Genomic DNA, 26898 nt, shown 5'->3' with positions numbered 1-26898 from the left:
AAAGGAGACTGTAATAAAGAGAGTGTAGCATAAAACAGCCATGTAAAGCAGTTTGGTATAAAGAAGCCATCCACCTTCCATGGGAAATTTCCATCAAGGGAGTTGCATTTCCTGTGCCACTAGTTCTGAATTTGGCCTCTAGTGACTGGGCTGGATTCTCAGTTCTACCCTACTCTCTTACTACACAAAGGGAGTGCAAACCTCATGCAAGTCCCAAACTGCAGATGCCTCTGGCTCCTATGCCTCCTTCTCTCTTGGCCTCAGGTACCAGGAGCATATCTGAGATGGGCAGGAGGAGTGGCCATAGAGCAATGCACTCTGTGAATCCCCAACTGGCAGAAGAGCACTAGATTTCTAGGAACCTGCTGTTTAGAGCAGCTGTGAGACTATTCTAACGTTCATGTTCGGCCAGTGAAAGAATCCGAGAGCCCCCATGCTGTGTTCACCTGGCATAAGTTGGACATGACAGGGAAACTAGGACATTTGATTTTCTTCTTGAACAATCATTTTACTTCCCAAGAAACTTTCTCAGAAATTGAAGGAATAACATTTTCACTGTCTTCATCTAGCTGTGCACATGAATACATCAGCATGTGTGTAAGCATCCTTACATTTGACCAAAGACACAAACTGAGGAGATATAAACTACCAAACACTATTCTTAAATGTCAGCCTCCCTGAAACTTTTATTTTTCTCATTGTTAATATTATATTGATGTAGCTCTGCCCTGATCTCGCTGTACTACATGGCTGCATTTGCACCCTGCATAGGGACTGGCAGCTTGGAATATCAGCTGCCTGATACCTGGTAGTATCTCCCAAACTTTAAATATTTGTGCCCCAAAAATCATGAAAAAATGCAAAAGTACTTCAAATTTCAAAAAAGTTGGCATTTTTTTAACTAAGTGAAAAATTCTGGAATGATATAAAAATAAATCAGAAAAATGAGTCGAAATTGAGCACTTCCAAACAGAAACAGGCAAAAATATGTTCCATCTTCTGACCAGAGGTGAGAAAATTTTGCCCTGAAAATATGCACCAAAAAAAAAAGCATATTGTAACTTTCATACGTGGCAAATATTTTTACCTATTGAAATACTGACATATGAAATTGTTTTTGAATCTTCTTCAGTCTGTCTAGGTATTTATACCTTGCTCACCAGCATAACATCTGAGCAATTTTCCCTCAGCCCAAACCCAAAATAACTGCTCTCTGGACTGTAGAGTTCCAGGGGATTGGAATTCTGTGTTCTGTCTGGGGAGTTGATCAACAGCTACTTCTGGTACTCCTCTTCAATGGGTTTGAATGTCTGGTGGATCCATGACCAATTGTCACATCCCGCCCTCATCTTGGTCTGCTTCTTCACCTAAAGGCCTCGTGCTTGCCTGGGCACAGGGAGCCTGCTGTGGTGCACAGCTCCATGGTGGTCAGGGAGCAACAATCTGGGATCTCATAAAATCTGGGCTCTCTTGGTCATAAAGTTGCCATCTTTCTAATGGCTGGTAACCAGACCCCAGAGTCCCCACCCCCTGCTCCGCCTCTCCCGCACCCTCCAGATAAAAAAAACTGGACATCAGGGCTTGTCAAATGGCATCTGGATGCACAAGCCGAAACCCAGACTGTACGGGTGAAAACTGGGCAAGTGGCCAACCTACTTGCTCAGCAGAATCATATTGTGTCATATCTTCTCCATACAAGGGTGATGTGGATGGCCCTGAATTCTGTATAACCAAGGTGTTGATGAGCAAAAGCACTGGAGATCCTGCCATCAGAAATACGTGCTTTTCCTCATTTAAAAATTATTTCAACTCTGTTGAGGGTTAAAGACTTGCCTTTGAAGTCTAAGGGTGGGGAAAGTGTACTTCTGGGGTACTGCTCTCAGTCCACAGAATATCAATAGGAAATGAATACAAAGAGGGAGGCTAGCATACATTTCCAGAAAAGTGTCTGTTTAACGTTTAAAATGCTGAGTTAAGGAAAGGGCAGCAGGTGTCCGATCAGCAGGAGAGATGAGGTGAACAGTCCATTAGATGCATGATTTAGCTTAAGTTAAAGCTGCTGAATGAAAACTAGGAGATGCTAATGTGGCCAGGGGACACAGTAGAAATATTTGCTTTGGGGGACAAATTCTTTGATTTTTTTTCTCTTGTACATTTTTCCTTTAGTCTTCTCTTTCATATTGACCACCCATACATTTGTTTGCACACCTGGAAGTTGTCCTACAGAGTATGCGTAAAGCTGTTCCAGAAATCCAGTTTGAGGCATAAGGGCCTGATCCTGTAAATACCTCCTATTTGAATAACCCCACTGAAGTCTATTGTCAACTCATGAGAGTAAAGTGAGAAGGATTAGGCCCTCAATGGCTCTCTCACTGAATGTATACAAAAATCCACATTTTTAATCACACAAGCGAGTTCAGATCAAAATAGAGCTGTTTGGTTAGAACTGAAACAACAAGGAGTCTGGTGGCACCTTAAAGACTAACAGACTTATTTGAGCATAAGCTTTCGTGGGTAAAACACCACTTCTTCAGATGCATGGAGTGAAAATTACAAATGCAGGCATGATATGATGACACATGAAGGGAAGGGAGTTACCTCACAGGTGGAGAACCAGTGTTGACAGAGCCAATTTGATCAGGGTGGATGTAGCCCACTCCAAATAATAGATGAGGAGGTGTCCATTCCAGGAGAGGCAAAACTGCTTTTATAATGAGCCAGCCACTCCCAGTCCCTGTTCAAGCCCAGATTAATGGTATTAAATTTGCAAATGAATTTTAGTTCTGCTGTTTCTCTTTGAAGTCTATTTCTGAAGTTTTTTTGTTCAAGTAGGGCTACTTTTAAATCTGTTATAGAATGTCCAGGAAGATTGAAGTGTTCTCCTACTGGCTTTTGTATGTTGCCATTCCTAATGTCCGATTTGCGTTCATTCTTTTATGAAGGGATTGTCTGGTTTGGCCAATGAACATAGCAGAGGGGCATTGCTGACACATGATGGCATATATAACATTAGTAGACATGCAGGTGAAAGAGCCTCTGATGGTGTGGCTGTTGTGGTCGGGTCCTCTGATGGTGTCGCTAGAGTAGATATGGGAACAGAATAGGCAACGAGGTTTGCTACAGGGGTTCGTTCCTGGGTTAGTGTTTCTGTGTTGTGGTGTGTGGAGTTGCTGGTGAGTATTTGCTTCAGGTTGGGAGGCTGTCTGTAAGCGAGGACTGGCCTGCCTCCCAAGGTCTGTGAGAGTGAGGAATCATTTTCCAGGATAGGTTGTAGATCATTGATAATGTGCTGGAGAGATTTTAGCTGGGGGCTGTACGTGATAGCCAGTGGTATTCTGTTATTTTTCTTGTTGGGCCTGTCCTGTAGTAGGCGATTTCTGGGTACCCATCTCATTCTGTCAATCTGTTTCCTCACTTCCCCGGGTGGGTATTGTAGTTTTCAGAATGCTTGATAAAGATCTTGTAGGTGTTTGTCTCTGAGGGATTGGAGCAAATTCGGTTGTATCTTAGGGCTTGGCTGTAGACTAATGGATCATGTGATGTGTCCTGGATGGAAGCTGGAGGCATGTAGGTAAGTATAGCGGTCAGTAGGTTTCCGGTATAGGGTGGTGTTTATGTGACTATCACTTATTTGCACTGTAGTTTCCAGGAAGAGGATCTCTTGTGTGGACTGGTCCAGGCTGAGGTTGATGGTGGGGTGGAAATTGTTGAAATCTAGGTGGATTTCCATGGGTCCATATAATGAAGATGTCATCAATGTAACACAAGTAAAGGAGGGGTACTAGGGGACGAGAGCTGAGGAAGCGTTGTTCTAAATCAGCCATAAAAATGTTGGCTTACTGTGGGGCCATGCGGATACCCATAGCAGTGCCACTGACTTGAAGATATAGGCCGTCCCCAAATCTGAAATGGTTGTGGGTGAGGACAAAGTTACAAAGCTCAGCCACCAGGTATGCCGTGGCCTCATCAGGGATAGAACTGAGGCAACCTTCTCCCACTATCCTTTGTTCCTGTTACACATCTTTAAAAGGGGGACCGTGAAAACTTTTAATTTTCTTATTTTGTGCAAAAGGTTCAACAGAATCATCTTTATCCAAAACACCACTGTGCAAATCTCCCTTTCTAATTTAGCTTATCTACCTGTTTGGCCCCCACTACCATAATTTCTGAGCACCTCACAGTCTTTATTGTGTTTGTCGTCATAACAGCCCTGTTTTTATCAGTTGGGAACTGAGGCACAGAGAGATTAAGGCCTTAATGCACAAAAGGAGTTAGGCACCTAGAAAATCACTGTGATTCACAAAGTCTGAGTTGGGCATCTTGTACAATGAATAGGGAGAGAATAGGCTCCTTAGAGTGCAATTCGCAAAAGCTAGCACACCACCTAAGCAATGCCAATGAGAAGGATGTGTGCCCCCCTTTCAGAGAGAGGTACCTAAATCCTGGCTCCAGGGAGGTGCCTTGGGATTCTCAGTTGCAAAATGTCTCTTGGTGGTAAGTGCCTACACAGTTAGCAAGAAGCTGGGAAAGAGGAAGGTAACGTCCCTCATATCTTTTAGCCCAGTGGTTAGGGTACTCACCTGGGATGTGGGAGACACACAATCCAAGTCCCCACTCTGCCTGATGGGAAGAAGGAATTTGAGCAAGTATCTGCCACCTCTCAGGTGAGTGTCCTACCCTTTGGGCTGCAGGACTCCCTGAGATTCTGTCCTGTTGAAGCTCTTGCACTCTGAATAAATAATGAAAGAGTCAGTGGAGCAGGGGGACTAGATCCTGGGTCTCCCAACTCAGTGCTCTAACCGCCAGGCAACAGTTGGATTCTCATAAGTGTGTGCTCATTCTCACTTGTTCGTTCACTCACTCTCTTTCAAAGAGTCATTTGAGCTAGAGAGATAACCCGGGCCTGAGACTAACTCTATTGCCTGGTGGTTAGAGCACTCACCAGGTGTGTAGAAGACCCATGATCTCCTCTTCTTCTCCAGTGACTCTAATAATTTATTCACAATGGAACAGTGTCAAAAGGAGAAATCCTTAAAAAATCTGAATGAAGTATGTTGAAAAGGGCTCCAATCCATTGTTTTAAGGAAATGAAATGCATAGGAAATTAAATAATCACAATGTTTATTATTCCATTGTGAACAAAATACAGATTCATGTGGAGAAAGAAAGACCAAAGAAAATGTTTGTTTTGCATCCTTATGGCCAAACATCTGAGGTATGTTTGCTTTCTCTGTGCTGTGCTGCAACTGCATGAAAAAAATCATTGCAGCATGAAAAACAGAAAACACCAGGAAGCAATTCTTTCTTGCTGTTTCCACTTTAATATGAATTTTTTAACACCTTTGTTGGAGTCTAAACGTCTGGTGTAATATCAAATCAGTCAGGATTACAATCAGACATTTTACAGGCTTTTGGGTTAATCTGTAGTTTATTCTTGCGGGTTGTTCACTTGCACACTAATGATTTAGCAACAGTTTTTACACAACTGCAATCACCCAGTGTTTCACCTCCTAAACTAAAAGAGGTGACTTATTCCTCTGTGGTACCGGAAAGAATTCCCTTCCCAATAAATACAACTAGGTGTTTCAAGCAGCTGCCCCAGCTTTTAGGTGAACTCCTGCCAGGCTTTGTTTATGTGATGTATTTTTTTAATACTGCTTGGAGAAAATAATAAAAATAGCAGGGGAATCATTTGTCATTTTTGTCCTGTAGAGTTCTAGATTCTGTGAAGAATTAGAAAAGTTCTGTACTGGTCACATTGTGTGACAGGTTTTGCCAGTTCAGGTCAGTCTCTTTTACAGGCATGGGAACTACAATTCATTATTCAGCTCTGGATTAATTACACAGCAGGCTGAGCTTCCACTTGTTCAAGTTATGTGGCAGCGTAGCCCAATGTCCTTATTACAAGCCATCATTGTCAGACAGGTTATACAGAAGCTCTGAGAGAATCTGATCCTCATTGCTTTTTCACTCGATTTAAGTTGAATGCTGAGAGAGATTTTGCTTTAGGGTCAGTGACTAAGGCATCTGGATTGCTGAAGGAGTTTTGATTCTTAAACTCTGGCGGAGGTGATTAGGTGGAGCTGGTTTTCCTGGAATTGTAGGGTAGATTTTCCTGTTGTGTTACAGCATCCACTGTCTCACAGCTACAGACACAGTCACAGTATTGCTCCAGGATTCCTAGGATAGTGGTAGCTGCTACCATCTGGCCGTTTTGGCCTGTCAGTGTTTTTTGAGTGGGTCAGCGTGGTCTTTATCTACAGAAATGTATCGGCCAAAAGAACTAGGGCGAAATCCATCGGTGGGTATGTGAGTTGATACATTCTTGAGAGTTGGAACCGATACTTAAATTCTCAATGGCGAGATTACATTTTCCATTTTCAAAAATATTTTCAAATGTGTTTAACAATATGGGTAATGCAGCGTTTTATGTGTTTGTGCTATTATAGAAAATAATCTTCTCTGTATGGGAAGCTTAACAAAAATGGGAATGTTTCTCAGTAATAAGCTATTTTAAATTGTGTGAATGTTGTTGTTGTTTTATCCATTGGTGTTAAGCTACTAAAGAAGCCTGGAAAATAGGCATTTTCATTCTGGTAAATGCAACTTTATAGTTTTGGTTTAAAAAGTATCAAATAAAGGGTGAGGTAGCACATTTTCCCTCAGTTCTCTCATTTAAACATGAAATTTCCTACAGCCCTCTACCGTGCTTGTGCAAAGTCTTTGAAGTCACCTTTTGATATAAAATATTCATTTGTTACCAATCAAGTTACATAATCTAAAACTTTGACGTGTACTAGGCTAATGTCCTAGAGATACATGTTAGAAGGATAAATTTTTTTTTTAGCACCAGTATGGTCAAGGTGGTATAGAAGACAACTTGAGCATGTAAACTATTTTATTTATGTGTGATTGAAGTAATGCCCACCAGATGTACTATATATATTTTCAGGAAACCAGGAGTGTGTATGAGCCACAATTACTGAGTTTCTAATCTATATTTCCCAGTATGATATTTCAAACTGAACAATTGTCTAAGGGCAAGATAATTTGACATTCGGAGAGGTCAGTTTTTAAAGTAGCTATTTAAAAATCTAATAGATAATGATGCTAGGGTGTGTGTGTGTTATGGGAAGTGGGGGTGGGGGTGGGGCTGGAACTGTACAGTTACATGCCGGTAATTCTATCCATCACGTTACTCGTTTTCAACCAGTAAAAGTTAAGGTCACTGTACTCTGATAATTAACCAGAAATGTATAACATGCCCTAGGTCTAGAAAGTTGAACTGAATTAAAGGAGATTTTACATTTTGTTGATGAATGGCATTGCAAAGAGCTGTAACGTTAGGTATTTGTTTTTCTCATGCTGTCTTCAGAAGTAATTAGATACTTTTGTGATGGGTGCTATAGAAAATCTTGTGGTAGAAAGACTGAATATCTATTTAGTGTACTGATGCAACCATTCTTTATAGAGAATAATTTTGCTTTTGTTTATTCCTTTTCATTCTCTGTCTCTTCACTGTAGGGTGTTGTACTGGACGGTTGTCTCTATGACATCAGTCACTACCCCTGGTAGCAATATTTAATGGATAATTGCCTTTTTTTCATTCTTTACTCTACTCTCCTTTTCTACCTTTTTAGAGAGGTGCTGAGCACAAGCATCCCCCACTGATTTCATATGGGCACTCTGCACCTCTCCAGATAAGAATTATAATGAGAACATAAGGAAAGCAGTACTGAGCAAATGCTGTACCGCATATTGCATCTTGGCTTTAAAACCCGTGGCTAGAGAGAAATGAGAATCAAGCACCAACTCCCAACAATTCTGAGACTAAGTAATACGATTTCTGAAAATCCTGTATTTACGCAGTAAAATTTAGCTCAGATGCGACACCCAGCTATCAATGAGGTTCTGCTTTTGTGCAATCTTCCAGGTTGATTGAGGCAGATTTCCTCCAAGGTCAAATAGTAAATGACTTTACTCAGATTAGAACTGAGTATCCTCTGGCTTCCCAGTCTTTTTTTATGTGCTGGAACTAAGGCTATGGGGCGGAGGGGGGGGATGCTGCAGCACCCTCTGGCTTGAAGTAGTTTCCATTATATACAGGGTTTACAGATTGGTTCAAGGTCTCTCAGCACCCCTGCAGTCTTTGTTTTGACTGCTGTACCCACCCAGCCCCACAAAATCTTGCTCACCTATATTTTTTTTTTTTTTTTATGAAATGAGCCAATAGCATTTGGCACTTTAATTGTCTGAATTACACACTCAGTTACTGATACTGTTCTTTCATTTGCTGCTTTTAATTCTTCAGCTTGAAGTACTAAAGCTATTGTTCTGCATGGCTGCTAAAAGCCCTCAAGACGAGATTGTATGGTTGTGGGCAATTGTTTGTTTTGTCTCACCGTGCTCCTTACCTTACTCCTTTGCCCCTAGGGATGCAAATACAAAAAAGAAAATACTTGAGATTGCCAAGGTTCATGTATGGTGGGGAGATGTTACCTTTAAGTTCCCACAAAATAAGAGGGTGGACATGCCTCTGTGAGACAATGAAGCATTGCAGGCTCTTCCTGTAAGCAGGTAGCTTTTGCAGCCTGTTCTCAAACAAAGCCCATAGACAAGGTAAAGTAGGGTGACCAGACAGCAAGTGTGAAAAATCAGGACGGGGGTGGGAGGTAATAGGCTCCTATATAAGACACAGCCCCAAATATCAGGACTGTCCCTATAAAATTAGGACATCTGGTCACCCTAAGGTAAAGTAAATAACTCCCCTCTTTGCCAAGATCGGGTTTTATTAACAAAATGGTAGAACTGAGACTTTTACATCTCACCCTGAATAAGGGGCAGTACATAGCAGACCAGGGAATGAATTGTGACAAAAAATTGTAATTTCTTTCAAGCTCCAAGGAGGAAGAAAGCTGCTGTTGGCATTACCAGTAGCTGATTATTTCCCCCCAGTGTTGACTGAGATATGCTGGTCAGCAAATCGACCAGCTGCACAGTGGAGTAAAGAGGGAGAAAGAGTCTTACACTTGCTTACTTATCTGCATAGTTATAACAGCAAATCACTATCTTGTCCAAATAAATTAACAATAAGATACTAAAGCGAGGTTCAAGCTTTCTTTCCAGGCTTGGCTGTTCTTAGGGCTCCTACTTAAAGAGTGCTCAGCCCACACCCTAGATCTTCAGCGGAGATGAGAAGCTGCCTGCCTCAGTGATACAGCAGAACCTCCTTACTTTTGAATGGAATAGAACAGAACCCTTTCCCAGCAGAATCAACACCTGCTAACAGGGAGGGTTGTTTCACTGCCAGCCTGTTATACTCTCATTGTACTATACCAGAGGTGACTCTTTGCCGGTAACTAAATTGAGTTTCCTGCTCATTCCGTAACAGGCTAAAGCTGAATGGAAATGAGATGGGGGGCAGCAGACAATAATGAAAAGGAGATGGCCATCTTTGAGATACTCCTGACCCATTTCTTGTTGTTCTTGGGATTCAGGATTTTAGCAAAAAGAAAAGGAATACTTGTGGCACCCTTAGAGACTAGACCACAAGTACTCCTTTTCTTTTTACGAATACAGACTACTCTGAAACTTGTCATTATGCAAGGATTTCAACAAAGATATTTGTAAATTCTCCGTGGAGGAAATCAGGAAGCCTGGAGACAGTTGCTCTGCAAATCTTAGTCGATTATACTAAAGTGTAACTGACATAAGGCACAAAAATACAAACTGTGTTTAGTGGTTGGAGTAGGGGATTGGGCTCTGCTGCTTGTTCTGCAATTGACTTTCTATGAGGACATCGCAAGTCAGTGTCTTAGCTCATAGAGCCTGAACCATGCTAGGAAGATGGGTAGGAGGTATAGAACAGTGGTTCTTAACCAGGGGCCTGGGAACCCCTGGGGAGCCGCAAGCAGGTTTCAGCGGGTCTGCTAAGCTGGGCCAGCATTAGACTCCCTGGGGCCCAGGGCAGAAAGCAGAAGCCTCGCCACCTGGGGTGAAGCCTTGGGTCCTGAGACCACCACCTGGGGCTGAAGCCAAAGCCTGAACAACGTAGCTTCGCGGGGGCCCCAGTGGTGTGCCCTGCTTGCTATCCCCTAATGCTGGCCTTGGCTTTTTTATGCAGAAAGCCAGTTAGTGTGGCACAGGTGAGCCGTGGAGTTTTTATAGCATGTTGGGAAGGGCCTCAGAAAGAAAAAGGTTGAGAAGTAGTGTAGAACACAGTCCTGAAACCATTCTGCCTGCATGGGCCAGAGTGGGAGCGTCCTTACTAGGATTGCCAATTTTGGTTGGACGTATTCTTGGAAGTTTCATCACATGACATTATCTTTAATTAAAGATTAATCTTTAATTTCTGGAGACTCCAGGAGAATCCTGGAGGGTTGGCAACTCTAGTCCTTTCTGCTGTCCACAGTGGCACCTCTGACAGGTTTCAGAGTAGCAGCCGTGTTAGTCTGTATTCGCAAAAAGAAAAGGAGTACTTGTGGCACCTTAGAGACTAACAAATTTATTTGAGCATAAGCTTTCGTGAGCTACAGCTCACTTAATTGGATGCATTTCACCTCTGTTACAGCTAATGACTGCATTCCTCTCAGAGCTGTCTCACAGACACCAGGCCATATGTGTGAGGGACACGTATCACAATCTTGCCAACACACAGGCATGTGTAGTGTCTGTCCACCCTTTGTTCTCTCAGGAGACAAGCAGCCAAATTTGGCTGTCTGTCTCCTGCACAGATAGCAGTGCTCTCTGAGCTCTATATTGCTCCCCTACAACAGTGCATCTTCAACAGAGCAGCTATAATTTGCCCCTTATCCTCTCGGTGTCATAGTCAGTCAGTAAAATAGGGACCTACCTCACTGGGGCCACACGAGGCTCAATGGATTAGGTCCAAACTCTCCTCTCAGCTACACTGCTACAACATTACCAACTTTGCCCCTTAAAGTTTGTAAAATGATTTGGGTCCTTGAATTAAAGTGTGTGCAAAGGGAAAATCATTTTTGTTGTAGCTCATTTTAATTCTACTTAAATACTTAAGTGATTTACAGTTTTTAAAATCTTTCCCCCTCAACTTACCTTAGCAATATAGTCTTCATTTGAAAATATATTTGTCTTATACAGGCACTCAGAAGAACATACAGAAAGGAATTACAAGTGTGATAGACATATAATTGGAATAAAATGTTGAATATTGGATTGGGAAATCTTGTAAAAGCCAGTGAGCTGATCCTTTTCATAGTGGTTGCGAATGTGCAGAGTATAATACTGAGAACACATTTCTGGTCTGTTAGAATAAAAATACACTTTCTTTATGGGACTTTTCAGCTATCACATGTGAGGAGCAGAAAGCAAGGCAAAGAGGTTGATGGGGTATGCCTGGTGGGTAGGATGGAGATTAGTTTAAAAAAGCAAGAGCTTTATTTAGCCAAGATTGCATCTGTACATTGAACTTCCAGTTTGTTTAAATTCTAAAAGCCCCGTGAGACGTGAGGTCATAACTTGACCGTTGCAGCTCCCCGAACACCTCTTACTGCCATTTTAAAGGCTCTGTGTGATGTGAGAACAGACCCTAGGTTTCTTCTGACAGTTTATGATTCATGGTCAAAGTTTAGGATGGTTATGAATTTAAATATGGTTTTTACCCTTGTAGCGTTAGGTTCCCACTTGAGTCTTTTTAAGTACATGGTTGTTGTCGCCCATAATGCCATTACACTGATCAAAAAGCAAAGTGAAGTGCCCAATTTTTGCAGCTGCATAACTAGAGAAACATTTGAAATTAATCTCTTTTCATATGGAGAGGTGAGAATTATTTTTATGTAAGAGTATTTTAGCTGGTGTAAATCAGTCAAGTTAATGGAGCTCAATCATGAGGTCAGTGGAGTTATGGTGGTTTACACCAGCTGAGGATCTAGCCCTTTGCTTTCAGCATTCCACATTTCAGTGTCACATACCTAAAAATATAGAACTATTTGACACACAGGAATATTAAACAATTCAGAGCATTTAATTTTTAAAACATACAGAAGCATATTAAAATATATATCTGCTATTCTATTTTATGAACCCTTTGGGGCTTTATATGGCCATTCTTGATTTTTTTTTCAGTTTTTAACATAAGGCTCAAAGAATATTCTAGTTCCCAGATGATTATTAGATCCCAGTTTGGTAAACGACTGTGTGGGTTTTTTTCTATTGAAGATTCCACTCCTGTGAGGTGCTGAGCATTCTCAGTCCCGCTGATGTCAACTTGCAGGATTGGGCCTTTAGAACATGTGTTCTGTAACTGACATATGACATTCCACAGACAGAATGATGCCATCAGGACTATGTTTAACCACAAGTGGTGTGGAGGATGTGCTTTTGCTGTATTTGTTAACATCTCTTAAATGTTCCAAAAAATGTAAACTGTTACAAACATTATGTACATGTCATATGTAGTTTACTTGTGGACAAAACAGTTAATTATTCCTTTGGCAATGAAAATATGAATAATATGAAATATTCACATGAAAAATATGACATTCACTTGTGGCAGAAGCTGTTGAATGAATACTCTCCTTTTGTAGTTTTATTAACCTTCAGTTTTAGGATATAAATGAGGAAGAGAATTCTCTGCAGTAAACGGAGGCTTATATGTAATGATGACTAGCTTTCCCTAATGTGGTGAATGCTTCTCTTCCCAAAGTATTAGGAATAATTTTTTAAGCTTTGATTATCAGCTACTTGTGGATGGTTGCAGTCCTTTAAAAATATGTCTATGTCAAAGTAGTGAAATGCATAAATAATTAACATCACTAGTTAATCACAGACCTCAGTTGTCTGAGATATAAAAGTTGAAAATAGTTAATGGATTGGGGCAAACATTAGGTTGTGACTGTTCTTTAATAGCATTAGGAATACTTCTTGAATCTGATGCCACGTGTTCTAACTGTTCCCTAAAATGATTCTATTTATATCCTTCAGCAGAAAGAAAACTAGAAAATAAATTTTCTTTCTTCAGAGCTAATACTAGAAATTCCAAATGTATCAATTACAGATGAGACAGGTTTTCTTTCTTGCCCCTTTCAGTGCCCATATCCGATTCTATGACAAGAATGTAAACACTTAACTAAACTTTACTGTGCATTTATACAATATCCTGCTAACCTGAATAACAGACATTGCCTATTATGATGCTACTTTGTGTCAGCACTAGAAGACACACACCCATGCGCGCACGCACACACAGTAATTCTGCCTTTGACTCCATTTCCAAATTTCACTTAAGGTCATTATAAACAGTTTCTATACAGTACATTCTTTGTGTGTGATATCAATAAAGGTTTTGCAACTTATTTTATAACTGCCATTCTTGGATTAACATAACATGGTAAATTATATAATAAGGATCTTTTTATATTAATTTTAAATTTTTAAAGTTTGAAAGTACTTTCTATAAAAAAAATAATTGCATCAGCAGGTGTTCCATGTCTAAATCCCCAGTCTTGCATGCTTATGTACCTGTATGGTTTTTACACATGTGAGTTATTCCCACTGAATTTAAGTACATCACAGGTGCTGGAAGGATGGCAAGAGTGGGGGAGCAAATCCCTCTTTCCCTCCCCCCGAGTCCCACCCTACTGTAGCCTCTGCCTTCCCGGAGCCCTTGCTCCTCCCACACACATACTCTCCCTGCTGACCAGCCTGAAGCCCTCTGGGGACGGGTTTTTCCTGCTTCCCAGACCCAGCGGGTTCCCGGCCCCAAGAAGAGCCTCCGCTGTAGTTTTGGTAGCTGACAGGTAAGGGCCCAACTGCTGGCATGTGGCTCAGTGCAGAGCAGCAGGACCCAAGTGCCAGCCAACCAGGCCAGGTCACAATGTGCTGCCTCCCAGGCAGGTTTTAAAGGTGGTGGTGGGGGAACAATGGCCCTTCGGGTGCCCGGAACCTTTGTAGAATTGGGGGTTGGGAGGGAGGCAAGGCCAAAGTGGCAAAGGAATTAATATTTAAATATCCCACAGAGAGCACATATGTTTCTTTTAAAAAATTGGGGTGGCCATGGCACCCTAACCGCCCTCTCCTCCCCGGTTCCAGTGCTGGTGACACGGGTCAATGTGTGTGGCATGGGCCCTGACATTGCAGTACTGAAATCCAGATATGTTGTCAGTATCTGTTGCTAGGAAAAATGCCAATGGAAACTGCTTTGGGTATATTTAGGATATGATTCACCAACCCATGAAAAACTGAAATCTTGTTAGTGAGGAGACACATCAGAGAATCTCCAGATATAGCACAACACACTTTTTTTGCTTCTGAATAAATACAGTTTTACCAAGTTACATAGTTTTACATGCACTCGAACACAGTGGAGAGTGGCAGCTGGTTCAGCAAGTGTAGGACTGCTCAAGGACAGCCCTTATTTATGCCACTGGCTCAAGAACCTTATGCCAATAGAGGATCAAGAGTAGCAGAGATCCATTCTGCCACATTGATACCTATCCCATCTTGTCCGTGACCTGCCCCTGACACACGCTCTCCTTCCACTCCCTCTGAGGAATAGGCAATTGTATAGAAGCATTTGAGCCACCTCTGCTAGCTTTACTCCAGTAGAGGTTTATTCTCCATTGACTTTCTGACAGAAAGTGTCCTTAGTTAACTAGAGACTTTAGCCTATTATTTAGTATAATTTTACCTCAGTTATAAAATGAGCACTCTTCAGAAATTAGCAATACCTAGTCTTATCCTGAATTTATTGGGTCAAAATGGTGGATGACATTATCTGGCAATAATGACATTATTATGTAGTTAACGCTAAAGAGAAAAAAACCAGACACTCAAATGTTGTGGTGATGAGTATAAGATAGGTAGGAAGATAGGAGAGTTTCAGCTTCTTGGTATGTGTAGGGTCTTTAAAGTATTTCATTGTTGTTGCACTCCTAGGACCAAAGAAAAGTAGAGAAGAAATACTCAAAGTACAATGTTATCATTGTACTTTGGTCCGTAACCTTAAAGAAATTGTTTAAGGGGTTAAATGCAATGCCACCTCAAGGAGGAATACTAACACACGTGTAGGGTGCATTGGATTTTTTCTTTGTTTGCTATAATAGCTGCAACATACTTATTAGAGCCAAGAAGAACATGTTACATGCTCCTCAGTGAATGTATTTTTGGGTCTTGATCGTGCTCTCATTGAAATAAATTGCAAGAGTCTTAATTACTTTAATGGCATAGGCGCTGGATATTGTCAGCGAAAAAGTGTTAGGCTTTTTGACCAATAATAGATGTATAGAATTGTGAGTTTTAAAAAGATATGATTTTCCACTATGAACATTTTCTCTTTAAATGTAGCTCTCTATTGAAGTTATATTCATGCATTTCATTCATATCCAACTAATATACAGTTCAAAGACGCATTCTTGTTGGACTTCTGTTTTTTCTTTTATCATAATACCCCTGCTCTGTGTGTTTAAATTGCACTTAAATAAAATGATAAAGCACAGAAATAATAAAGTAAACATAGTAATAAAATCATATTGCAGATCATAAAAGTAATGAAACAATCATATAAAGGAAGAATTTTCCATTGTATTCCGCTCGTACTTGACACTTGCAAGCTAAAGTAAATTCAGTTTAAATTGTCCGTTCTCTTTCTTCTCTTTTTCTGGGGAGCTTGAGGATGCTTTCCTCATGGAATTAAAAGGAGTTATCACCAACTCAGAGTTCTTCAGTTTGTCTTAAAACAATGGGTCAAATCCTGGCCCACTGAAGTCATAGGAAGGGTCACTGATTTCAGTGACATTTCACCCCCTGTAAGGGCCAACATTCTATTTCTAGCATATTTCATACACTGCATTTATGTAGAGGAGATTCAGACTTCCAAGTGTCCTGTTTCCCCTGAGGTTTCTTCCATTCAGTTTCCCAAGAATTCAGTCCGACTCCAATCTCATCACACAGGTTCCTTTATTTGGTATACAACAGGGGTTCTCAACCTTTTTCTTTCTGAGGCCCCACTCCCCAACATTCTATAAAAACTCCATGGACCACTTGTGCCACAATAACAGGTTTTCTGCATAAAAAAGCTGGGGCTGGCATTGGGGGTAGGAAGCAGGGAATTGGCTGGGGCCCAATGCTACAGGGGCTCCCGCAAAGCTACATTGCTCAGGGCCCCAGGCTTCAGCCCCATGACATGGGGCTTTGGTTTTTTGCCCTGGACCCTAGCGAGTCTAACACTGGCCCTGCTGGTGGACCTCCTGAAACTTGCTCACGGTCCTCCAGGATGAGAACTACTGGTACACACAGCGTAGCTTTGCTGTATATCAGATTCAAGCGTAGTGGTTGAACATAGGGCATACCACATATCTAAATGACAGGTTTCAGAGTAGCAGCCGTGTTAGTCTGTATTCGCAAAAAGAAAAGGAGTACTTGTGGCACCTTAGAGGCTAACAAATTTATTTGAGCATAAGCTTTCATGAGCTACAGCTCACTTCATCGGATGTAGCTCACGAAAGTTTATGCTCAAATAAATTTGTTAGTCTCTAAGGTGCCACAAGTGCTCCTTTTCTTTTCACATATCCAAAGTTACACAGCAAACCTTTTCCTTTTATATACATTCATACATCACATTGCATTTATTATACGTTGCATCACATGTTTTGGGTTTGGCTTGGTTACTTTGTAGGAACTAATCTCTGTGCGGCGTGCTCTGTCCATGCACAACTTACTGTATACCTCATCTTTATATTCCCAATTTATCCATTGTTCCCAATTTATCCACTGGACATTGTAAATGGTTCCCTCTTTTCTTAGCTAGAACAAACATTCTATTTTTAGCCTGCTGATCTTAATTCTGTCTCCCAAAAAGTGAGACCTCCCCCATGTCCAATTACTCATGTCAAGCCAGGCCTACATTCAGTTCTTACTGAATTAGGTTTCCCAGCTAGAAATAAGTTATGTTTTAGCATTTGCTATTTCACTGTTGTCTATTGCTAAAATTACTTCTTGTGAGTAAAACTTAGTATCTCTCATTGCAATGATATTTTTATGCCTGTAATTCTAAATTTTTGAAATTACCAAATTATATATTCCAAGTTCTTTCCCCTATTGCTGTTTTTCCTGCACTGGTTGGGTGGCAGTAATTTTACGAACCACAGCTTTGTAAAGCCACAAAAGAATCTATTATAAACCATTTATACTGAATTTTTGTTTCTATGATAATACACTTGGCATATGGAGTGTTTTTTTGGGGGGGGTGTGGAGGGTTTATTGGTTGTAAGTACAGTCTTCCAATTTCAAGTGGTTAGAAGTTTTCCAGAAAGCTCATGAAAGTGAAAGTTTATACATAAAAATTTGAGAAAAATGGCATTGGGTTTTAAGAGACTTTGTGGGTGGATTGCTAACATGACCTGCACTGAATTGTTTAAAAGTACAATAGAAGGATTGTAATAGTAAAGTAATAGCAGGATTGTAGTTGGTTAGATACTCCTATTTGGATTGTCTTTAGCATACTCTGTCCCTCTTAGAGCTTACATTAGTTTTTGGTTCAGTCACAGAGACAGTGGTAATGAAAAATGCAGTGTTGTTAAAAGTAAATGTCATTGGCAGCTATGAAGGAGAGGAGGTGCAGATGATTTTGCTAGAGGTTTTAGCAATATTTGGTACAAGGGGACATATATCATTTATTGAGCTCCCTCGGTGTGTTCAACTCTGAACAAACAGGAAGACAGGTCTCCAAGGCCAGATTTTGATGCCCTTACTCTCACTGAGTAGTGCTACTCAAGGAGTAAGTTACCATTCAGTGTGAGTAAAGGTATCAGAATCTGACCCTACATCAGACTTGGACAAAATAGTCTATAAACACCTTTCTGAAACACTGGGTAAGCTCCAACCTTTGGATAAGTGGTGCATATATCTTCTTGTTTATCTGTAGTTGATTATCATTAAAAGCCATTTGTTTCAAGGAGGCAACTGAACAGAGATAAGGAGGTCACCTGCCACACACTGAGCCAGCGGGATTTCCATATATAAAAGAAAGCATGGAAGAAGCCCCAAATCCTAAACAATTATAAGAAAGAAATGCTGAAGGTCAGTGTGTTTTCACTGAAATGCCAGTATAGAAGTAACAATTAGGGTTGCTGGCTTAAAACCTTGGCTTCTGCCAACCATAAATCCCCTTCTCTTATTTTCAGTTCATCATATAAAATGCGGGATAAATGGGTGATATTTTCCGTTGTAGTGTGGGAATGAATTCAAACAGCATGAATGAGGTTTTGATCATCTGGATCTGTCATGGAACAGTGAATGAAGAAAAGAAAAGAGACACTGTTCTTCATCTGCAGAATATGCTTTCATCTTTTGTGTGCTGTGTGACTGTGGTTGATGTGAGAGTGGAGGGTTATCATTGCACCCATGTCAAATCAACAGGTCTTTAATTTTTAAAAGGCACAGCATGTATTTCTGGCATTTGATGGATAGTTATAACTGAATTAGACAGTGGCAAAGTGAACTTTAGTTGAACCAAGATCATCAGCACAGTAGACCTGAAAATTAAGAGTTGTGATGAGGTCAGTGCGTTTTTAAAATCTTCAGAGCTTTTGGCATATATCTGGATGACTGCAAAGAGGCAAAAACATCTCTGGAACTGAAGCCTCAGTGCCCTTACCACAAAGCATGTATGAATAAGAATTAATAGGTGATTTGAACCTTGCCTCCATTTGTTGAACTTTTCTGTTCTGTTATGGTTTGTATTGGGGTTATATATAGCATTCCTGTCACTGTAACTGCAGTCTGAAGTTTAATTGTAGTGAAATGCAGAAAGTTCAAAGAGATTTGGTTCCCAAGCTTGCTAATGAGCACCAGGCTCTCTTCACCCTTAATGAACCAAGATTTGTATGTGGATTTTTTTTTTAAAATGGGAGGGAGGCAGGAGTTCACACAACTGAACAATGACTTTACAGTGTAAAGAGTGTGCAGCTGTGCCATCTGAAGCTGTCCTCAGTTATGAGCAACAAAGCTTAAATAGATTGTACTATCAAAAGGTACAGCTCTGTGAGTGTGAAGCATAGCTTTTGCTTCTGCTTCACTGACCTGTCTGCTTGCAATAGCAATGAGGCCTTGATGAGAGCTTAGGCAGGGAGAGCTGCATAGGGAGACTCTTTCAAAATCACTCCCTGTAACTTGAATAGAGAAGAAGAAACAAAATGAAGTTTGTTGATCTCTTTCCAGGGATGTATTGCTCCATTTTCTTGAAAATCCCATGCCCTCCATCTAAAAGTCATTGGTAATTCCTTATCCTCTTCAGCTGATCAATAAACCACTAAACTGAGTATTTTCAGCCGATAGTCTGTTTTCCTTCTAAATTGTAACAACAAAGATTATACATACCAAGATAAATTTGTTAAACTAAAGAAACCAAAGATATTTCACGTTAGCTCAATGATCTTCCAGAAGCTCATATTATGTCTTAGGTCAAGCTCATTTGAAATTTGTGCAGAGCTAATATTTTCTCTCTAAATAGATATCTATATTATATTTTGTCTAATCTCTCTAGATATTTCTGTTGCATCCATCGCTGCTGCTGCTGCTGGGTATATGTGTATGTGTGTGGGTGATGTATTTATGCACAAATACACATTCTTGAGAATATATATATACACACCTATGTACTCTACTGCGTGTGTATATACATACACACTACGTTACATGTATATTCACAAACACATAGATATAGAGACAGATATACCCAGTATATTTATGTACCATGACTGTAACATTAATTAAAATGTGTAATATGGGACAATGCCACAATGTGAAGTACAGAAGCAACAAGGAGCTTTTAGGTTATCATAACACTGTGGCTTAATCTTGCTCTGCTACTCTTCAAAACAGAAATAAAAAAAAATTGCCAGCAGGTTAGCAAAGCAGAAAGCCGCTTCTGCAGCGGGAATCTATTTTTACTGTGATATGTTGTTATGCTGTTTGAAGGTCTTAATTTTGGCTTTTAATAATTCAAAAGCACCAGAAAACATCTGCTGTTGCCCTCTATCTCATGTTAAAGATAGAGAAACTGACAAAAGGGTTTTGTTTGTTTTTGTTTTGTTTTTTAAATACAAAACAGTACAATTGCTATGTTTTTTTAAATTGTTTGTTTTTTAAATACAAAATAGTACAATTTTAAATACCTTGACGTGTGCCTATGCAGATTCAAAACTTTAGATAGCTCTTCAGTCTGCTGTGGTGGCTTGATAGTACCAGTGGCGAAAGTTGACAACCCCCCGTGGCTGACCCCTCTTGCTCTCTCTCGCCTAATCGAATTTTGCATTATGTTTCCAGAAAGCCGATCAGCTTCCCTGGATTTCGCTGACGACACAGGAAAGCTTTGCCTGAAGATGGAAACACTGGAGTCAGAATTGACCTGCCCTATCTGTCTGGAGCTGTTTGAGGACCCACTGCTGCTGCCTTGTGCTCACAGCCTCTGTTTCAACTGTGCGCATCGCATATTGGTCTCCCACTGTGCCACCAACGAATCAGTGGAATCCATCACTGCCTTCCAGTGCCCTACTTGTCGTTATGTCATCACTCTCAATCAACGTGGTCTAGACGGACTGAAGCGCAACGTCACCCTGCAGAATATTATCGACAGGTTTCAAAAAGCTTCAGTGAGTGGGCCCAATTCTCCTAGCGAAACCCGCCGAGAGCGGGCATTTGATAGCAACAGCATGTCATCCAGTGAAAAAGTTCTCTGCCAGTTCTGTGACCAGGACCCTGCACAGGAAGCAGTGAAGACCTGTGTCACTTGCGAGGTGTCCTACTGCGAGGAGTGCCTGAAAGCGACTCACCCGAACAAGAAGCCATTCACGGGCCACCGTTTGATAGAGCCTATTCCGGACTCTCACATCCGAGGATTAATGTGTCTGGAGCATGAGGACGAGAAAGTTAACATGTACTGCGTGACTGATGACCAGTTAATCTGTGCCTTGTGTAAACTGGTTGGACGGCATCGTGATCATCAGGTGGCAGCTTTGAGTGAGCGCTATGACAAATTAAAGGTTAGTTTTACCTACTCACCCCTTGTAGCCCAGCAAGCATGGTGTGACAAGAAGCTTAGTTGCATGATGGGGAAATATGTTTTCTCACTTCTGAAGAGTGGTTGGTATGGGTAGGAGTGCAGTCTGTAATTAATATACAATATGCATGTACACACATCTGTTCTTGAAAAGGTGTCAATTAATTTGCCTTAGATAAAGTTACCTCAGTATTATCTAAACTTCCCTATACTTACCATAGGGAATACCAAGCATACTACAAATATTGAAGTAAACTTAATTTAAAGCATTATCTATAGTGACTGGTAAGTTTTTCATGTTGACCGCTGTACATATAGGTATGTGAATATACATATACATGGACATTGAAATTTCAGATATTCTTTGAATATTGTGATGGCAATTATTTTTAACGCAGTTGCTTACAACTTGAAATCCCTCTGCATCATGCAAAGCAGGGGAAGCATTTAAGAGCTGTCTTCAGGACTCCCCCAGCAACAACATTCACTCACACTTATATAAGACATAGAAATGAAAACAAAAATGAAATTGTTTCAGCGCTACCTGTGACATTCTCTTGGTTATATGATTTCCCCCCTCCCCTCCACATCTATCCTATCAGGTAACAATGGTGCTCTGACAGTCCTGTGTTCCATTGTAGAATGTCTTCATTATAGTATCGGTATTGCTCACACACATTCTCTGGATGTTCTCCAGTTTCAGCATGGAATTAATTTAACAAAGCTCCAACTCAGGTAGTAGTAACTAAGTAGAGAAGTATTATACCTCTTTGAGCCCAGGATCTTTTAGTTACCAGATTTGCATGCTGCTGCAGAGCAGAATAAGAAAGAAGGAACGTCAGGAACCCCCACCCCCATTCCTTAGGGAAATGCAGCTTTGATTATTTCGAAGGAAGACTACAACTGAGAGATCATGAGTATGAAGGTAAAAAGAGCATTCTTCTTCTGCATACAATGGTTTCAGTGGCAAGAAATTAACAGAATAGGTTGAATTTAACTAGAGGTCTTATCTCAAAATGTATAACAACACACATTGGTGGGTAGGTGTGTGTGTGTGTGTGTGTGTGTGTGTGTGTGTGTGCACAAACCCTTTATGTTTATATATGAGTGCGCACACACACACACACACACACACACACACACACACACACACACGTCATATTATATTAAAACAGTGAATAGTAATAGGAAGAAAATCTGGCTGAAACTGACAGCTTCCTTTTTAAATCTTAAAGGATTTCTTGTTTAATAATGAAGTATAGTTATTTTTATATATATTACACAATTTTATTCTTTGATAAATATAAGATTTTTTGTCATGATTGATAATATTTTACATTTAGTATTATAGAATGTGGATATAAAAACCCAATAATTGGCTTAATGAAATGTTACTATTCGGTAGATGAATTAGAACTGTTACATCCTATTGTTCATTGATTTATATTGGTAGTAATGCACTATTTAATGTGAAATACCTGCCATAATTAAATATTGGGTAAGTATATTTTTTAGTATCTCAATATAAGCAATTAGGAAATCTCACATTTTGATTTATTTAGATGTAGTAAGCCTAAATATAGCATTTTTAAAACAGTTGTCTCTTCTTTCTTTATAGCTTTGAGTTAATATCACCAATAGCTTGGAAAATTAAATTTAAATCCAAACTAGTTTGTACTGTGCTTAGGTTTTCTCCTAGCTCTGGTTGTGAACACGAATGCAGTGGGTAGAGTAGATGATTGTCAAATGATGCCATTCCACTTTAATGACAATGCAAATGATTATTTAAATTCCTACTAAAATTTTTTTTAGCTAAAATTCTCTCTTTACATATTATATTACAGTGTTTTGGCATTTTGTGTCCAAGATAGCAAGATATCCAAATATGTGTTTCCTTGGCCCCAGCAATCCTGCCAGGTGGTTGATCTCTTCCCATAGATAGTTCTCTCAAATAACAATAAGCCTGTCTGAAGGCCATTTGTTACCCACTTCATCATGAGCTACCATTCCCCTCATATAATCCTTCCCTCCACTACACTCTGGGTAGAAGGGTAGTAGGCCAGGTAGTTTCTTTCAAGGTCAAAGTTCCATTCTCTGGCCATCAGTAAGGCTATTTGAAAACCATGCCCTATCCTTTCTCTCCCTACCCTTTTCTCCCAGAGGCTGAGAATATTTTGTGCGCTAAAATCCTAGAGCGAGATCTATAGCATGTAGATCGGCATCATTCCATTGAATTAAACGGAGTGATGTGGGTTTGCATCAGCTGAAGATCTGGCCTCTGCTGTCTATCAGACAAGCAAGAGTTCCAAATCCACTCTTGAATTCTGGTTGTCTCCTTCATTAAGGATAATATTGACCTTTGAGATAGATACAAGGTCAGTTTAGCTACATTACTGCTACTAAGAATGGAAGGATCTTGGTCTTGAGTTTATATGGTAACTTTCATCCACGTGGACCTGTAGAAGCTAATAAGCTCAATGTTAAAATTAATAAACTAAAACGTCAACTAGAAGAAATGGATAACAATGATTGTGAAAATACTGTTATTTAAATGAAAAGATTTTTGGTGATGCAAAGATTTTTTGAAAAAATGAACATCTATTCTGTAAAATCGCTGGACTCATTCATAAATTTCTAATGATAAGTTTCCTTAAAAAACGAAAACACACCATACCTTAAGTGACATTTTCTTTCAGTGGAGTTTTTTTTAAATCAACATAGTGTTGATGCTAACAAAAGCAACTAGTTGGTTTTTGATATGTAGCTCTGGGTGTCAAGCAATGCTAATTACTTGCATTCTATCCCAGCAGTGTTGCTAATTATTTAAATATATCATCCTTCATTAACCACGGGACAAAAGATGCCATTACAATCTAGCTCTTTTTGTGGCAAAAATGAAGCCCTTTAATTAAGAGTTCTGGTACACTTGTCTGAGGCTTGCATGCTAGAATGGATTTAACAGTCAATGTAACAGTCATTGTGAAGCTCTGGAAATGAGAACTAAAAGTCTCTAAATCACTTTGCCCTGACAGTTATAACTCCAATCCTGTGAGGTGCTGAGTACTTTCATCTTTTATCAGCGCACTGTGAGTTGAAGGCACTCATTTTCTCACAGCAGCAGGCTCTGGTATTTTTAGTTATAGGATTACATGAAAAATCTTCTGTTTATTATTATTAATAATAATAATTAATAAAGTAGGTCATGGACATGTATAATAAAAACTGGGGACAAGTCGGTAATATATTGAATTTGTGACATGGTGTAGTGTTAACTTTGTGGTGGAACTTTGTTTATATAACAGAAGGTTAATTTTAATGTGTAGTGTGTTATAAATATTAACAGGATTCTAGCAAATGCTCACATCTAACCCGCTTTATGAATGCAAATAATCTCTATTACTCAATGAACATTCATCCTTTCCTGTTTGTCTTGGAGCAATGGAATGAAAAAAATGCAATTAGAACATATACCAATTTTTTTCAGGGAAACAAATCAAAATTAGATTCTCATATAGTTGTATCTACACAAGTTAACATTAGCTAAGGTTTTGGAGTGAGAGAATGTTGTGCGCGGACAAATGTAAATGTAAGACAGATAAAGTCAGCTAATGTTCATTTTGAGTTAATAAACATGTTACATTTGGGCCTGACAAAAGGAAAAAATACATCTTGGGCAGAGTCTCAAATGGTGTAAATAAACATTGCTCAATCGAAGTTAATGGAGCTGCTTAGATTTACACCAGCTGAGGATCTGGTCCATAACGTTCAGATAGCAATATCTCCCATAACGCCATGCAATGTGAAATCAGTTTGGGGTGGCTTTCATACTATCTAATCAGAATGATTCTGTGTAATTCTTATTAATGCTGAAGTGTCTTAGGCATGTTTACAAAGGGTAGATCACTTTCCAGAGTAGAATTCTGTAACTCCAAGAGTGTTGCCTTTTTCATTAACATTTTTGGTATTTTTACTTCCAAAAGTACACCAACAAAAAGGAATTTTTAAATTATGTTTTTTTTTCCCCATGGAAAGAATTTACAAAAATAGACAGACAACACTACAATCAAAATCCACATTTTGATGTGGTGATTTTGACAGAATCCATTTAAAAAAAATCTTTTTTTTTCCTAATGTGAATCAGGACACAGGGAAAATAATCCATTTGCCTTAAATTTAGTGCTCAAACATTTTTCAGTGGGAAACAACTATAAAATATTTAAGCACTGAGAAAATCAAAGTTACATCTTACAAAATTACTTTGAGCATATTATGATAGAAGGCCTTCTGCCAAATCCAAAGCTTCTATAAATAGAGTATAACAATGCATGCATCTTTCCCTATTGTTTTAAACTTGAGATTAAAATCCTTAATATTTAAATGTCTTTGTAGAGATACTGATACAATATATGCTGAAATTTTCAGTCCAGCTGTGTGCGTTCCTTACTCCCTTTTTGTATTACTTTTAATTTATGGACTGATCATTAATCAGCTTTCAAATGTATTGTAATATCATCAGGGTCTGACACTGCAAACCTGTACTCATGTAAATAGTCCTGCTGACCACATATGAGCATGTGCTTAAAGGATCAGACCGTACGTCATTATGTTCATTTATTAATAGTATGTATGTGTAGATCGATACCTATACACCCAAAGATACTAGTAATATCTACATGTACTCTGTGTGTGTGTGTGTATATATAATTTTGTTTCAGAGTAGCAGCCATGTTAGTCTGTATTCGCAAAAAGAAAAGGAGGACTTGTGGCACCTTAGAAACTATCAAATTTATTTGAGCATAAGCTTTCGTGAGCTACAGCTCACTTCATCGGATGCTTATGCTCAAATTTGTTAGTCTCTAAGCTGCCACAAATACTCCTTTTCTTTTTATATAATTTGTGTATGTGTATAATACACATACAACTTACTAGTAATATCCATATTTACACGCATGCAAAAACACACACAAATGTACAGTGCATGTGCATGTAAAATAGATACATATGGGGGTGCATAAAATGTGTGTATTTATATGAATTACATACACATGTATGTTATGTATATGCATTCCATATATAATGTACTTGTGGCTATTACTAGCATGTTTATAGATGTAATGGATTTCTATTTTTAACTCAGCATTGATTAATGTATCCTTTTAAAACACTTTTTTTCTGTTGCTGCCTTTCACATTTATGAATATGTTTTCCCTTTTGTATCTTTGTAACGTCTATTAACATTAACAATGGTAGTTATACAGACAATACATTTAGGAAAGAATATGCGCCTTAGAAGAAACACACAAAGCCTTTCCCAATAGGATCAATTTTTCAATCTGTCAGTGAGCACAATATATAGTATAAAGAATGTGGAAAAAATTATAACTAACTTTACAAGATTGAAATTTTCCTCCTGCTTGCTTAGTATTGAATGATTCTGAGCAGTAGCCAGTTGTCACCTTTCTTTCAAGTTTATGCAGCTTTAGTATTTAAAAGTATTATATTAAACCTGGCAAAATGTGTTCTAGGGAAACTTGAAATTCAATAGCTTCTTGATCATTCCATACATGAACTTCAGAAATAAGATGAGAGGTTTAATAAAAATTGTTAAACAAGTACAATATATGCATACATGAAGTTAATAAATTGTTACATTATATATTGCCCGATCTAAAAATTGTGTATTCTACTGCATAGATTATTATTTTTGGTGTCAACATTGGTGTTTAGTCACATTTACTTGTATAGAATATTATCGAAACACATAATCAGACTGGCTGCCTTGAAGTGTGCCAATACCCAGACAATAAAAATAAAACTAATATGTGTAGCCATGGTGTTTTAGGGATTATTGTGCTACAAAGAGT

At 39.3% G+C, this 26898-nt stretch overlaps 1 protein-coding gene across 9 annotated transcripts in view; it reads left to right on the top strand.

The window, feature by feature from the left end:
• MID1 (midline 1) overlaps nucleotides 1–26898 on the top strand; it is a 329175-nt gene that overhangs the window by 186475 nt on the left and 115802 nt on the right. For 8 of the 9 annotated variants that reach the window (XM_043501596.1, XM_038387755.2, XM_038387758.2 and 5 more), the window contains exon 2: nucleotides 20302–21017. In XM_043501596.1, coding sequence (XP_043357531.1) covers nucleotides 20358–21017 — 660 coding nt within the window. In that variant the 5' untranslated portion in view covers nucleotides 20302–20357. Of the gene's footprint in view, nucleotides 1–6085; nucleotides 6302–20301; nucleotides 21018–26898 lie in introns of those variants that run through there. The other variant, XM_043501634.1, reaches the window with a different exon arrangement.

This window comes from Dermochelys coriacea, chromosome 1 (genome assembly GCF_009764565.3).
Source record: "Dermochelys coriacea isolate rDerCor1 chromosome 1, rDerCor1.pri.v4, whole genome shotgun sequence".
In the NCBI taxonomy this organism is placed as follows: Eukaryota; Metazoa; Chordata; order Testudines; family Dermochelyidae; genus Dermochelys; species Dermochelys coriacea.
Note: the sequence above shows the minus strand (reverse complement) of the source record. Positions and strands in the feature narration are given on the sequence as shown.